Below are 16,018 nucleotides of genomic sequence, written 5' to 3'. Positions count from 1 at the left end.
AGAAACCAGAAATCAGGAGGAAAATAATTTTAACCACATAGAAAGTATGAAAGGAGTGTTTTCTTTAAAATCAGGTTACAATGAAAGACCATGCCCCACAATTTTTTTTAAAAAAAAGGAAAAACACTTTCTGTACTTATCATTTTATGTTTATCTTTCTATTTCAAATAGATACTATTTTTGAAAGAAGAGGAATATGCTTGGTCAACGGGTTAGAACTTTGATCTGCTCACCAGAGAAGAGTTTATGTCTAAATGTATAGGACTATCTAAGGTAGCTCCCACCCAGATCTAATTTTGTACTTATATAAAAGTCACCAATACTCTTGGTTTGGGAATTTTGCCTCTTTTCTACTGACCCTGTGAAATTGCTTCTAATAACTGAGTGATAACTAGGTTGGGCAGACAAATAATTACCAAAGTGCCTGAGCAGGATTTTATGATTTACTCTGAAACATGGGGTCAATCTCAAGGTTCTAAAGTGTATAGGGACATTCTTTCCAGTCATTATTCAACCAGCCCGTTTTGAGCATTTGTGTGTGCTTGGTGTTGGGCTGGCGTTAGGCTGTCCAGAGGTGATATAATATTGGAAGGGCTGAGCAAAGGGGAAGGAGGGCCTCAATGATAACCTACTAGCTTGGGTGAGGCTTCAGTCAGTGAGTTAAAAAAAAAAAGAAATCAAAACAGAGGAAACCCTAATGTGTTGTTCATAAGTTATTTGTTGCCCTTTGTCTTCCAATTTGGTTCTACCAGTGCTATACATTTCCAGAGCACATCATACCCACAAAGTGTTCGGTGCTATTAATGAAGTACAAAGTCCAATGTGAATCCTTGGACGAATCACTATTTTTCACATAGATAAGGATGAACATTTTGGGCATTAGTTAACAGTTTTCAAAAACATCATGGTAGAAGCCAGTGTCTGTTGGAAAGACACAACTCCCTGGACTGCGAGTCTTCCTTTGGCCATTCTATTAACGAGTTTTTCCTTTCTCCCAAGATACTCACAAGAAATAGCTCAATAATTTGACATTTCTGGAAGGAAGGCATGATTTTAGTTCCATATACTCTGAGCCAGAAAGCCACACATGGGGAGGAAAAAGCCTACAAAGGACTGAGAAAGAAAAGAATCAATGACATGGGAGCTGGGGCTTGCTGATTCTTTCTGCTGAGCCCCTCCGGCTGGGTTATTCAGGGTTTGAAACCTAGCAAAGGGAGCTCTTGGGTTGGAGTGAATAGAAAGGGAGGACAGGAGCCTGGGAGAACTGGTCTGGTGGCCAGTCCAGGTTCCTGACCCCAGGGGTCAGGCTCCCAGGCTGAGGTGATGTCCTGATAAAGCCTGGCTTTAAAGTTCCCTTTCGAGGGCCTGGGGGCCTTAAATGTTTGCTGGTGTTTCAGGGGGGTTGCCTCTAACTAACCCACCTCCAAATGCTTATTCAACATACTTCTCTATTATACTCCTTGAAATTGACCCAAACTTCAAAGGTAGGTTTGCATTTGAGAGTTAGACAATGATTTGTCAGTAGCATACTTTAAATAGACTATATCTCAGAAGGCGAATTCAAGCTAAATATGAGTCTATCAATACTTTGATGCAGCAGGAATATATCCCTCCTTTGTCCTCAATATGGTTATGCATATAAGTATTTCTCTGAAATGGATGAAGAGTAATTAATCATGTGTCTAAGCCAACTACACCACTACCTTGCACCTGGAAGATGACTAAAAAGAAAAAAGTTCATTAGGAGCTTAAAGATCTTCAAATATCATGCAGAAGAATGATTAGATTTGCTTTATATAACACAGAATGGTATGGCTGGAGTGAGGCACAATAGGCAGAAATTTGAAGGAAAAGAGAGTATATTAATAAAATTATACAGTGATGGCAAAAAAGATAATATAAGAGTATATGTAATGATTCATCAAATATAAATCCTATAACCTGAAAAATTCAGAAGTACTGATATTTTTAATTGCTTCTTGAACTTTATTTCCTTGTTATTCAAATGTCCTATTCTGTTTTCATATTTGGCACATTAGTAAATGTCAACAATGCCCCAAATTCATTCATGTGATTGGTGAATCTCTAAAGGGAACTATTGTCGTCTATCATTTATGCATTCATTTAAATCTTTTCCCAGTTGTCTTTCCACAATGCATTAACTCTACATTTATAATTCCTGAAAAGCCGCTTGCAGAGTTGCAAAACCATGTTGCTATCCAACTCAAATTGTATTTCAGATAATTTGATGAAAAACTACAAAAGGAGTACTTTCCACAAAAGCTTCTTAATCATGGAGCACAAATATTTGTGAAGCGGGCATGCACTACTTAACCTGCACTCACAGTTTTAGAGGGAAACATACTTAGTAGAGGAATTAATCACAGACTAAATCCCAAGGTCTCCTTGTACAATTAATTAAGGAAGTTTAAATGTACAGTGGCTTCTCTACAATCAAATCTTAGTTATACATCCCAGCTTCTCACGTCCCATAGGAAGCCAAGAGATACTTATTTCATGGAGATTCAAGATGAAAAACAAAAACAAATCAATATTAAAATCATTATAACAAATTAATCCAAAGAGACTTGTTCCTAAACCATAGTCATTAGAGTCTTACCCTTCAATGAAATTGTTCTTTTGCTTAAAGTTAAAATTTAGCTTATTGTGATGTGCAAAAGAAGAGATTGACTTTTTTTTAACATTTGAATAATGACTGGGTAGTTTGGAGATATTTGCATAATCTACTGTATTATTTATACTTCCCTAAAGTTTGAAAAAGTCCTTTGGTGGTATATATCTGAAAGCAGTTTCCTCTAATCCAGGACACAAACCAAACAAAGCTCATTAAAAGTGAATTTTTATAACTATCTAAAACTTTAAATTCCCTAATCCATAGGATTTGTAGAAAGCAGTTGTATGCTTTCTAGTAACATGTTATTCTAGGGAACACAAGCATGAGAGTTCTTCCAATATTGATTTTGATCTTACAGAGAAGTTGTGCTATTAGAGATTTTTCTTCTTTTCGTCTCTCACTTCAGAAGGAATAACTTCTCTTCTTCTTTGCTTTTTCTATAGAGGATGCTGTGATGTTTAGTGAAATACTGTTTATAAGGTGATGTACTAGCAGCAGTTGCAATGTTCAATTTCTACATCATGCTTTTCCACCACTGTGGAAAAGTCATCAGCTATACAGAATGTGTTCACTGGTTTACTAGAACATGAACTTTAAGTCTCTGATTGAGATCATTTTAAATATTTTGATTTCATTATAGAAATTCCTAGACTACTTATGGAATAAAACAAATGCTAAGACCATATTGAATTTCTTGAAACTTGCAAGCTGAATTAGCAGAAAATAAAGATAAAATGCCTTTCTATTTAAGAACATGATGATGTTTTAATTGTTCCAGTATTTGGCATGCCTAATGTATACAGTCCTTGACATTCATATAATAACAAAGGCAAGTTGTTTGGGATTTCTCATTTATTTCCTAGTGTCCCCTTTCCTTTCTAGTATTTTCCAACCCCCTACCCAGCCCTGGCCTTTAACTCTCCTCCAACTTCTCCATCTCACTTAAAAAAAAAAAAAAAAAATCCTATGTGGAGAAGGGATACATGTTAAAAAAACAACAACAACACCTCATTGCTATGCAGATAGACCAAGGCTGCTTATTACCTCGCTATGATGAACAGACCACCATGGTTGTGACAACTGATGTAGATGCCTCCAGGGTAAAACAAAGGTTTACATATTACACAAGCAATTTAACTGTTTTCTAAACATATTGCCAAGACAGTGGGAGTTGGCAGCCCACACTGCGTTTTAGGTTTTGGATACTTGGATTAGAAGTGACTGCTGATTATGAACCTTTTTATTTGTCTTCTATGAACTACAAGGAACCTAGTAACCTAGGAAAGAATTCTTCACAGCACTTAAACTTGTCTTCCTAGCTTCCAAGATTACATACACAAATCACTTGACAAAAGTGGTGTAAGAGTCTTGTGCATAGATAACCACCCAAGACAATTGTCTTGTTCTAACCCTTAAAGAGTTCCACAAAGTAAAATATTTTATAATCCTTTTTTGTGCAGTAGGAGGCAAGGAAGAAAATAAATGAGTTTGGGCAAAGCTTATCCAGAAGAAAGAAATAGACTCTTTTGGGGTTCCAGTTGAAACACAATAAAGAACATAATTAACTTCACAATTCTTTGTGTTTTTCATTTGACTGCAGGGAGGAGATGAAAGAGGACTGCTAAGCCTTGCATTCCATCCCAATTACAAGAAAAATGGAAAGCTGTATGTGTCTTACACCACCAACCAAGAGCGGTGGGCTATCGGGCCTCATGACCACATTCTCAGGGTTGTGGAATACACAGTGTCCAGGTACATCACTCAAATGCATCAAGGCATGATTCTTTCATCTTATTTTCTCATCATCTTGGCAAAACTTTTTGTTTAGAAGCCACAAATAATTAACCATAAAGTGATAGTAATTAAATCATAATCTCCATCTTGCTTAAAACCCCAGATGTTCTCAAGGTAGAGTTGAGAAAAATGATGGCTTTCACAGTTTTCCTCACTTATCTTTCAACTTCAAAGCTATTTCCAAAACTTAGAAAGTGATGTCATGTTTCAGGAAGTTTTGTTAGCGCCATGTCAAGTATTTGTTTCCTTATTTATGTGTCAACTGGTCTCCTTTCCGATTTGTGGATTATTTACTTTCTGGTAGACTCACCTGGCATCTTTGACAATCCTGGTATTGTTTCCTTTCCCACAATGTAGGAAAAATCCACATCAAGTTGATTCAAGAACGGCCAGAGTATTTCTTGAAGTTGCAGAACTCCACAGAAAGCATCTGGGAGGACAGCTGCTGTTTGGTCCTGATGGTTTTTTGTACATCATTCTTGGTGATGGGATGATCACATTGGATGATATGGAAGAAATGGATGGCTTAAGGTAAAAGACTGACAGCAAACACTGAAAATGAAGATGGATTCCATTATATGCTGCTGTCTTATTTTTCCCAGGTCTCTGTACAGAGAAGTCAAAAAGCAAGTTACTGTTCTGGGGTCCTGTCATGCAGGGACCCCTGCTCTAACACTCAGCCCTGTGTATGGGCAGTGGCTGCTCATGCACACTGCCTCTCAACACTCCGCATAATGAACGAAAATAATCCAGTGAAGCTTCTTGGGGGAAGCGTTAATGATATAATATACATGGATTGGACCAAAATAAAGAGGACAGAGGCACAAAGCAGCACACTACTGATCCTGCAACCCACGGCCACTGTAGAGCTGTGTCGTGGTGCTGCCACTTCTCTGAAACTGAGCTGCCCTGGTTTCATTTCCCAGCATCTGGAATTGGGAACTTTAATAATTTTGTCTCAAGAGGATGATTCTTTTATCTGTCCATCACTCTCACCAGATGTAGTTTAGGTGAACTACAGGACCAAAATCAAAATGTACTTACGTTGTCCTCCAATTTCTCAGCGATTTCACAGGTTCGGTGCTACGGTTGGATGTGGACACAGACATGTGCCATGTGCCTTATTCCATCCCCAGGAGCAACCCACACTTCAACAGCACCAACCAGCCGCCCGAAGTGTTTGCCCATGGGCTCCACGATCCAGGCAGGTGAGAACTCAAACCTGGCCCCTCTCTTGTCTTAAAGTCAGGCTGGGCTTTGGGGCCTGGGAAAAGCAGCCAAGAGTGATATCCGAGGTCGTGCCCCTGAAATCACACCAGCTCATTATCCGAGTGAGTACTGAGCACTCTTCCTTTCATGTATGTGTGAAGCAGATGGAGAAGGCCAATTGGACAACCAAAAGGACAAATTCACAGTGAGAAATTCTCCTTAAAATTGTTTGGGTTATTAGATAAATACTGTAGGATGAGTATAATGATTAAGATTTATTCAGAACAATTTAGAGGGTTAATAAACCATTCAATTTGTTTCCTGAGTCCCCTCTGAATCTTAATTTCCTCATATAGTAAATGCGAGTGATTTATAAATACCCGACTATAGTAATTAAACAAAAAGTATATGTTGAGCATGAAATATTATGTCTGACACCTGGTGGGTGTTAAATAAATGACAGTGCTCATCATCATAGCTTCATTTAATGTACAGTGATGTAGAATCAATTTACCAAGGAGTTGGGCTAAACATTAAAAATGTTTTTCCTTGAAAAATATTACAAATACTAAAGGAATTTATGTTGTCTGTTTGTTATACCGTAATGGACCATAAATAAAGGAAAACTAAGAAATATATAGAGGGAAAAAACCTGGGCTACATTACAAAATGCTATGGGGCATAATATAGAAATTCTATGGTAAATTCTTCATCCTGCCTGCGGTCTGTAATTCAAACGAAGAAGTATCTGGCCATATTCATTCATTTACTAGCTAAGCTATTATTGCTATTTAATGTTTATTGAGTGTTCACTATGTGCAAGGTGAGTATTTCTCAAACTTTTTATTTTTATAATCCCTCCTGCCCTTCATCTCCCCTCCATCAAAGTCAAAGTCTACAGTTCATTTCCTTTTTGGCATCTGAGCAGATCTTAAAATCTGTGCGACAGGGAATACTTAAGGTGGGTTCAGGATGTGGAGGAAACTGTCACATTCCATTCATATAGCTCAGAACTCACAGATACCACCACAAAGCAGCACTTTGAAGTCGAGCAGCCTGAGTCACCACAATCCCACTGGAGCTTTCAGGCAACCCTCCCAGGGGTCCTGAACCCTGGGCGCAAAACGTGGGGTGAGGCGCTTTACAGACCAAGCGTGTGGCAAGATGCCTGGGCTGTGAAGTCTTACCTCCTCTGGCGGCAGAGGACTGTAGGGAAAGCTGTTGTTTATATTCCACCTCTTTCCAAAGGTATTTAAACAGAGGAAGATTTAATAAAGCAGAAAGGAAACGAAAATAATTAGTGGCTAAAAGTAAAGCTAACTTTTATGAAGCACCTCAGTGCCCAGTACTGAACTAAGTATCCTGCTTACATTATCTTATGCTTTTCAGCAGTGCTCTGAGGTAGCTGCTATTAGGCCCTTTTCTCCCCCATAAGAATCTAAAGGTCGGAGGGGTCAAGTAGTTCTCAGTGGACCTGGTATTCAGCCAGCGCTGGAGCTCCCAGCCCCCCAGCAACGCCACCACTGAGAGACCTGGCGTCTCCCAGATTGGCTGTTTCTTGTTAGAAACAAGTCAAACCTCTTTTTTGCCGTAATTTCTCCATCTTCAAAAGAAAGGTATACAGAAAAATTTCCTTAGCCTGTTGTGGCTTTGTTTCCTCTTTAAGTCACAGAAAGTCTATCTCATGATCTCTGCCAGGCATTGTATTCTGTGAATCATTGAATTAAAGAGGACAATAAAGCGACTGAGTTGCCGCCTTACCAACAACCCATCTTCGGTAGGGCAGGCTTAAGGTTTTGCTCTCATGGATGGGATAATTTGAAGTCAACCATTTTTGTTTCATCAGGGTTTTTTGTATGTCTGTTTTTAAATAATTGCTGCATATAACTCATATCTCTTGAGTCCCAGCACCTACTTTCAAGTTTTTTAAATTGTTTAATAACTTCAGTGGTTTAGCTTGGTTTTTAAGGAGGTAATGTATTTTGTTGTCCTAAAACAATGATTCTCAATGGGTGATTCCCCCCCACCCCCCTTCCAGGGGACTTCTGGCAATATCTGGAGATCTTTTTGGTTTTCAGAACTGGGAGGGGTAGTTGTACTGGCAGCTAGTGGGTAGAGGCCAAGGAAGCTGCTAAACATCCTACAATGCACAGGACAGTACCCCAAAACAAAGAATTTTCAGACCAATCTGTCAATTGTGCTGTGGTAAGAAACAAAAACAATGCAAGCCTGTTTTCTACATTTGCAAAAATTATCTTATCCAGACGTTGTATTATTCAAACTCAATCGTCTCCCAACCCGAACTCCCATGCCCAATTCAACAAATATTTTGAGCCCCTTTTATTTTTCCAACTTCGAACTAGGTGACAGGACTGTGGTGGTAAAGAAGTTGGATGTGGTGCTTGCCCCCATGGGTCTTACGGTCAGTGGCTGAAGCTATAGAGAGTCTGCACCCTAGATGGAGAGCGTAAAAATCATGGCGGTGATGGCAGTGAGGGTTCTGTTGTCCTTATTTGTTTTCAGTGTTAATTTAACTACACAGGGATGGAACAGCTGGTATGACATAAGTTGATACAGTGAAATATTTGAGGTTGGAATCTTCTTGCCTTGAGCAGAACTTTCATCTTACATTTCTCGCTCACATTTTTGTGGAGGTGGGGTTTGAGCAGGAACAGGATGACGCTCCCTGCTGAAATTCCAGAAAGCTTTTAAATTACAAGGAAATAGAGGACCCCAAAAGCTGTTTTCACCTCAGTGCCACCCAGTGCTGAGGAAGAAAATGTATTTGTTCAGTAGTGAGGAATCAAATTATTCAGTTAAACCCCTTTATAATTAATTAAATAAATAAAAACACTTCGTCATCCATGCAAATCATCGGGACCAAAAAGGGCCACAATGGTTATAGCAACAAGCTTTGGTTTATTCCCTGAATTGTATGCTTTCCTTTGTTAGAGCAGCCTGCAGCTTTAGAATGCAGTGACCATATAAGATACACAAAGCTAATATTATATTTTGTGTTCTTATGTGAGTTGATGAGTATTATGATTACTCATAATACTCTACCAATATATACAGGTGATGTTCCTTAACAACAGACTGACAAATATTCTAAGTCTGTGTGCACATTCACAGTGAAGGGAGATAGCAAGAGAAGTGAAGAAATATCCCCCAGAGACAAATTACAGTTCAGCAAATTTTAGAGGATCCAAGCTGAATAGCCCGCAGGTTCTTCATATGCCTGCAAAGGATTTCTGTGTTGGGAATCTTCAGTCTAAGTTTGGAAGATACCCTCAGTAGGAATTAATATCTGTCCCCCACTTTTGTTATGCAGATGTGCAGTGGATCGACATCCCACAGATATAAACATCAACTTAACCATACTTTGTTCAGACTCCAATGGAAAGAACAGGTCATCAGCTAGAATCCTACAGATAATGAAGGGGAAAGATTATGGTAAGCAGAGTATAATTTGATGAATTTTCTTTACTTTCGGTTTAAGGATCTTAACCGAAGAGAAAAGGATTTTTGCAAAATGAGCATTTGGGAAAGCATAGAAATATTAGTCTAACAACAATGGAAGAGAAAATTGCTCACATTTTAAAGGTCTGGTGACTCTTACAGACTTACCCATAGGTCCAAAAGAACAGAACCGTCCTTCAAAAGTGAGGCGGTTATACTTTGCTCATCTGAGAATCAAGATGAACTATTTCTATTTATTTAATATAATAAGGGAGAATTTGTCTGAAAATTTTATATACAGAGAAACTAAAGTGTTACAGGGAAGAAATTTCTCAATACTTAGCATGCAAGTCTCAGCAATTAGGAAAAATATTTTTCAAATAAGAATGTAACCTTTAAAAGGGGGTTATTTTACAGGTAACAAAGTAACACTTTTGTAAAATCTTATTTACCCATCATGAATATGGCATATTTAATCTTTATTTTAATAGCATGATTACTAGAGCATTAGAGGTACATATAAAAATATAAATTTGTATAATAATGAATGCCAGAAAACTTAGCATTTTTCAATGTTTTAGTGTATCTTTGAAGGAAACAATTTATCAAATATTATTATGATTCAGGGAGCATATTAGATTAAGATTATTAAATTGATGGCTCCTTCAGGTTTACTCATTCAATACAGATATTTATTTAGCACCAGGAATGAGGCAGCTGTGTTAGTTCATGTGGTATTCAGTTATTTTACTTTATTTTCTTCAGGTATTTGTGTGTGTGTGTGTGTGTGTGTGCATCTAATAAAAGCCCAACCAAAGAATAATGTGGTTTGGGGGAAAAAATCAAATGAGTCACTATTTCAATGGAATTTTGGCTACGTTTGTAGGTTAAACTAAATTCTACAATCAGATTAAAGATTCATCTGAAACTCATTACAGTCCTACATTTATGTCCTGACATTTGGTTAATATTGACAGCCCTACATTTATGTATTTAGCAAACACGTCCACTCCACAGTGCTTGCAACATGAGGGACCCTCTAGTAGAGTGTTATAAACCTTACTCGTTTCTGTCTCAAGACAACATTATGCAATAGGCACTCTTAAAGGGCTGCATCATACAGATGAGGAAACTGAGGCACAGAAAGGTTAACTATCACACACCATTAAGTGACACATCGAGATTCAAGCCAAAGTCTGTGGCCTTAATCATTCAATTACGTTACCTCACAGCATACTGGTTATTTAAATCTTCTCTTATTTTTCTCTGCATTTTATAATGTCACATTCACCATAATCACCTGTAAGGGAAGGACTTGAAAATTATTGTGTTTTCACAAAAGCTTTTGTCTAAAGTACTGCCTGTTGGTAGTGACTTATTTGACATTAAATACATAGGAAGCAATTTTCAGATTAATTTGTAATTGGCTTAGTTCTTTTCCATTAGGATTCATATATTCAAATATATGATGATATACATGAAAAGCCTGAGATCATGATTATATACATTTTGTTCAAAAGGAATTATTGGAAAGGACTGTTAACTGCACAATTCTAAAACAAAACTATTCAGATATTTTAAGTGACAATATTACTTGACTGAGTGACAATGTTTTTAAAGATACTCTAAATGTGCTCTAAAGAACTCTTATGTGTTACGCTTTCATTTTCATTAAGATGTGAACTTTTAAACATTTTATATAGCTTGACAGCTTGCTTTGCTAAATATACACAGAAGCATTTCTTACAAAAAAATTCAATACTAAAACTTGTGTTATTAAAAACTATTTTGATTCTAAAATAAATAACCATGATTTCTAAAATATTCAGATTCTAGTTTCATTGAAAATTCGATAGGTCTTAGCAATTACAATAAAAGCAAGCACTTGAAGAGATTTTCATTGCAATAAGCTATACATGGAGGCCCTTTAAATTTTGATACTATTTAGCAGAGTGCGTGTTTTCCAGGAATATCTGAGTCAAGGATCCATCTCATGCATGATGTGCTTTTTTTTTGAGATACTGGGGGGCCGAGGATTGAACATGGGACCTTGTTGTGGGAAGCCTGCACTCAACCACTGAGCCTCATTGGCTTCCCTAAGTTTTTTTTTTAATTTGTTTTGCATGTTGTTTGTTTTTGTTTTATATAGGAGGTATCGAGACTCGAACCCAGAACCTCCCATGTGGGAGGCAGGAGCTCAACTGCTTCAGCCACATCTACTCCCATGATGTGCATATTTTAACATTTCAGAGTTAAAATAAATTGCTTCATAAAGTGTTTTAAAGAGTAACTGTTTCATAAAGTAAAGCATTACTTTCACTTTATGAAAACATTTCATTTGCTCTAATGCTTTGTTTCTTTCTAGAAAGTGAGCCATCACTTTTAGAATTCAAGCCATTCAGTAATGGTCCTTTGGTTGGTGGGTTTGTCTACCGAGGCTGCCAGTCTGAAAGACTGCATGGAAGTTATGTGTTTGGAGACCGTAACGGGTAGGTCTTCTGATGTTGCAATTTGATATACCAGATGAAATATCTGTTGATTAGTGGCCAAATTGCCATAAAATATTCAAATAATTGTCTCCCTTTGGGGGTCAGGTCTGGGACATACATACAACATAAATATTGTTTATTTTTACTTCCACTGCGTATGATGGTTTAGCTGAAGAATTCCCAAAGAGATTCTTTTTTAGCAGATGTAAACAAGTTCAAAAATAATTTTCAAGGCCAGAGAAGTGTTCAGGTGAATTTTTCATATCATTTTAGGTTCTTCCTTTCATCCTTAACAAACTTAACCATGAACATGTTTAATTCAGTATAAATATCTTAAAAATTCCTGTTGGAAGGCTAAGAATTTGTATTTTTGCCAGATTTCTAGGACTTTGGGCAACCAAACTTAATTTGTCTCTATAGTAAGGAATAATAAAAATCTTAAATTTTTACCCTGAACTTTATAGGTCACGGTGTGGATAGTTATAGGAAACTGTGCTGAAGCCCAAATTAAGAATCTTGTTTCCCACGTCACTAGCATCCAAGCATATTGCAGAGCTGATATGGTTGGTTGCTAAAAAAAAACCAGAATGGCATACTGGCCCTATGCTATTCCCCCTGTCCCTCTCTCTGATTATTAGTCCAGCATGGAGTCTGTTCCTGGGAAGGAAGTATCATTTTCTGGAGGAAGGGGAGGGCTTTTCTCAGAATCAGGTACTCTTAGTGCCCCACTCCAAATAAATTATTACCTTAAAAGTATTTTCTTCTCATCTGGGAATTTCAGATTATTCACACACATTAGGGGATATGTTATTTTTCCCTTTAGAAGCCACCAGCTCTATGGCACAACAATTATTTATTGTGAATTGTATTTTTAAAAATTCATTGTGGTCTTTAAGCAATAGCTTGTTTTCACTGTGGGTTCATGGTATGTTTTCATTATAGGAATTTCTTAACTCTCCAGCAAAGTCCAGTGACCAAGCAATGGCAAGAAAAACCACTTTGTCTCGGCAACAGTGGTTCCTGTAGAGGCTACTTTTCGGGTCACATCTTGGGATTTGGAGAAGACGAATTAGGTACTCTAAAAACTATTTTATTAAACTCCATTCTTGCTCCTTTGCTTAAGAAACTTTTTTATCTAACCTGAAGATAAAAAGTATAACAATCTCATCCTCTACATTTGGGAAAATTAATCTTAGTAAAAATAACCTACTATAGACTTTAATGGTCCAGATAATTTTTTTCTTCCTGTATCTCTTTGCTGGGAGTAAATAAATCTTTATTTCTACTGCAGAACTATAAAAGTAACAAAGCAGAAAAATGAAAGTAATGGGAAGCAGGAGCAAGAGAGAATTTTTCAGTCCTAAAGAAAGAAAAAAATCTTTTAAATGCCTACTGAAATATTTTTTTAATACATCTGAGACATTTGTTTATATTCTCTACCTGAAAACCTTCCCACTCATCCATGTCTCTTGGAGTAAAGAAAATTTGTTGGAATCTGATCCTACCTTACCTTCAATTTCCTTTTTTTCTATCTTTTTTGACTATCAGGCCATAATATGATCATATGATCTTGTAGATCTCCTTTCCAAAAGAATAGAAATTACCTTCTCATTGATGATCTGCAGATAGCACACAATATAATTGTTGGCTTGTTATCAAAATGAATATGACTTAATAAGCAAGAAGTTGAAATTGGAATGTGATCAATCAGATACTGAAAATGCAACTTTAATTACAGAGATCAATGTAGCATTCGTAATGACTCCCTTTAAAGAACAGTTTCCAGAAAGAACCATGGCTATTATGCTTCTGTAGCCTCAGAGATGAATTTCTAAGCCATAAAAAAAGAGTGTTTCCTGTCTAAATCAGAATATTTTCTCTAAAAGTCTAGATGTGGTTTTCCTCCATCGAATGGAGAATTCATCAGAAAAGTTCCATGCCATTCACTTTGATTAGTAAGGGGCTCAAACAAGATTTCTGAAGTACATTGGACATATTTCAGAGCCACAGGAATGTAATGATTCAAAGAAGAGGAGTCCAGTCTGCTCCTTTCTTGTTCCAGCATTGAAATCATTTTACAATTAATTTCCCCTTTACGTTGTCCTACCCCACTCAAAGGAACCAATACATCATTTGCAAGTATTTTAAATTTCATTGGCAAATCCTGATTTCACATATATAAATTGGGATTAAATTGCTTGTGGTTGAGGTAGAGATGAATTTTTAGATGTTGTGAATGAATCATTTCAATTTTCTGAGACCTAGCAACAAGTGACTCCCCATCAATCATCCTATTAGCATCACCACCTTCAGTTAAAATATCCCAAATGTCTGTGCACACTTAATGCTATGTTAGGAGCAGGACCAACAAATAAAACAAACCCAGTCCTTACTCTACAAAAGCTATAGCTACACTGTCATGTATATGGCATAATTTAAAATAGATACACTTCTACTGAATTACATTTTAATGTGAAACTATTTGTCCATAACTCAAGAGCCATATAAGAAAATAAGGAAAGTTTTTGAACCTTTTGAAGCAAAAAGTGTTGCGTGTCTGTTTTTTTACTGTATTAATTTTTTTTAACTACAAAATTGAGATATTTTGTTGGGAGGATTAAATGAGATAAACTATATAAAATACTTGACAAAAATTCATTATTTTGCCTACATTCCTTTTCTTTTTAACTTCATTTTTAGTTTTTCTATTGTATGTGCACTTTTAGTATAAACCTCATAATATGCTTTTCAGAAGTAAGAAGTAGGGGGTGTACTTACTACTTAATAGAGCAGAATAGAGAAATGTAGTCTAAATTAAGGACTATGCTATGAAGAAGAACCAAATATGAACTTTAAAACTATAATTTTATAAACATAAGTTAAGTTTCTAATTCCTTATTCATGTGGTCCTATCTATATACATTGAATATATGGACATAGTGGTAATAAGCAAAGGTGACTCCTTCATAAAAGGATTCTCTACATGTTGTATTTCATCATCATAAAGTTTAGCACCAAGAATTAGAGTTGGGATTGAGCATCAGGGTCTTGCTCTCTTCTTTTTCCCCCAATATTTGTTTTAGTATTTTTGTTTTTAAAATGCTGAAGATTAAAAAAGAGTACCCTAATTCTGTCTGGCATCAAATTATCAACTAGCATATAAAATGTGCCCATTCATTAAATATTCATTCTATAAATATTTACTGAGCACCTACTCTGTGCAAAGGTCTGTTCTAGGTGCTAGAGATACAGCAACAGCTAAAGAGGCAAAAATCTAAACTTCCCTCATGTAGTTTATATTCTAATGGAGGAGAAAAATAAAAATAAGTTAAACAAAACCACAGTATGTCAATTGATAAATGTCTTTTGAAGGAAAATCTAATAGTACAAGGGGATAGAGATTTCTGGGTGGTTGGGGAAGGTGCAATTTTAATAGTGCATTGGGGGAAGGTGACACTTGAGCATAGAATTGAAGGAGGGGACCAGTTAACCTATGGAGATCTACGATCTGGAACAGGAGGCTGGAGTAGAAACTGGGACAAAGCATGGGACAGGAACCTGCTTTGTGTGTTCAAAGCTGAGAGCCAGTGAGGCTAAAGAGGAAAGGACGGGAAAAAGTCACAGATGAGGTTAGATGGGAAGAGCAAACCTCGCTGACCACTATCAAAACTAGCTTTTGCTCTAAGAGAGATGAGAAGCCATTTTGAAGCAAAGGAGTGTGACCCAACTTATGTGATCAACTCCCTTTAGAAGAATCGTTGTGCCTGGTCTGTTGAAAATAAACACAGAAAAACAGGGCTAGAAGCAGGGAGACCAGTTAGGAGGCATATGTCATCATTCAGGTGAGAGATTCTCTGCTTGCCCTGCAGCAGTAGTGGGACTGGAAGAAGTGGTGGGAATCACATGCATTCTGCACGCATTGTGAAAGGATATTTGTGAAAGCCTACGTCTTAGGCAAGTGACTTTCCTGAGGAAAGATATCTGCTAGGGAATAGGAAGTAAGGCCTTGTAACATGGAAAATTAACTTCTTATATTTCTCTTTGACAGGTGAAGTTTACATTTTATCCAGTAGTAAAAGCATGACCCAGACTCACAACGGAAAACTCTACAGAATTGTAGATCCCAAAAGGTGAGATTTCTTTATATTTCCTTTAAGTCAAGTGAGTATTCTTAGAAAAGTTCTTTTGGTGCATTCAAAAGTGATAGAAGACATGCAATTAGCAATCAAAGACAAACATTTCTGTCTGTTCCTTGCACTAAGCACTGTACTGGAAGGGACCTTCAGCTCCAGTCTGCAAGGATGAGACTTGATCATGCTGAGCTTTAAAAGTTTTATCACAAACAAACAAAAGGACACGTCCTCCTTGTTGTCATCAGCTGTCTTAGTAGATGTGGAGTCCTCCGTTAAAAGCCAGAGGAGGACCCGACTTG

General features: G+C 37.0%; 1 protein-coding gene across 4 annotated transcripts in view; it reads left to right on the top strand.

The window, feature by feature from the left end:
* Positions 1 to 16,018, top strand: part of HHIP (hedgehog interacting protein) — a 93,999-nt gene that overhangs the window by 53,460 nt on the left and 24,521 nt on the right. For all 4 annotated transcript variants that reach the window (XM_004456520.5, XM_058286081.2, XM_004456521.5 and 1 more), the window contains exons 5-11: positions 4,236 to 4,387; positions 4,787 to 4,960; positions 5,494 to 5,637; positions 8,970 to 9,091; positions 11,463 to 11,586; positions 12,529 to 12,659; positions 15,635 to 15,716. In XM_004456520.5, coding sequence (XP_004456577.1) covers positions 4,236 to 4,387; positions 4,787 to 4,960; positions 5,494 to 5,637; positions 8,970 to 9,091; positions 11,463 to 11,586; positions 12,529 to 12,659; positions 15,635 to 15,716 — 929 coding nt within the window. The remainder of the gene's footprint in view (positions 1 to 4,235; positions 4,388 to 4,786; positions 4,961 to 5,493; positions 5,638 to 8,969; positions 9,092 to 11,462; positions 11,587 to 12,528; positions 12,660 to 15,634; positions 15,717 to 16,018) is intronic.

Source organism: Dasypus novemcinctus, chromosome 1 (assembly GCF_030445035.2).
Source record: "Dasypus novemcinctus isolate mDasNov1 chromosome 1, mDasNov1.1.hap2, whole genome shotgun sequence".
Lineage (NCBI taxonomy): Eukaryota > Metazoa > Chordata > Mammalia > Cingulata > Dasypodidae > Dasypus > Dasypus novemcinctus.
Note: the sequence above shows the minus strand (reverse complement) of the source record. Positions and strands in the feature narration are given on the sequence as shown.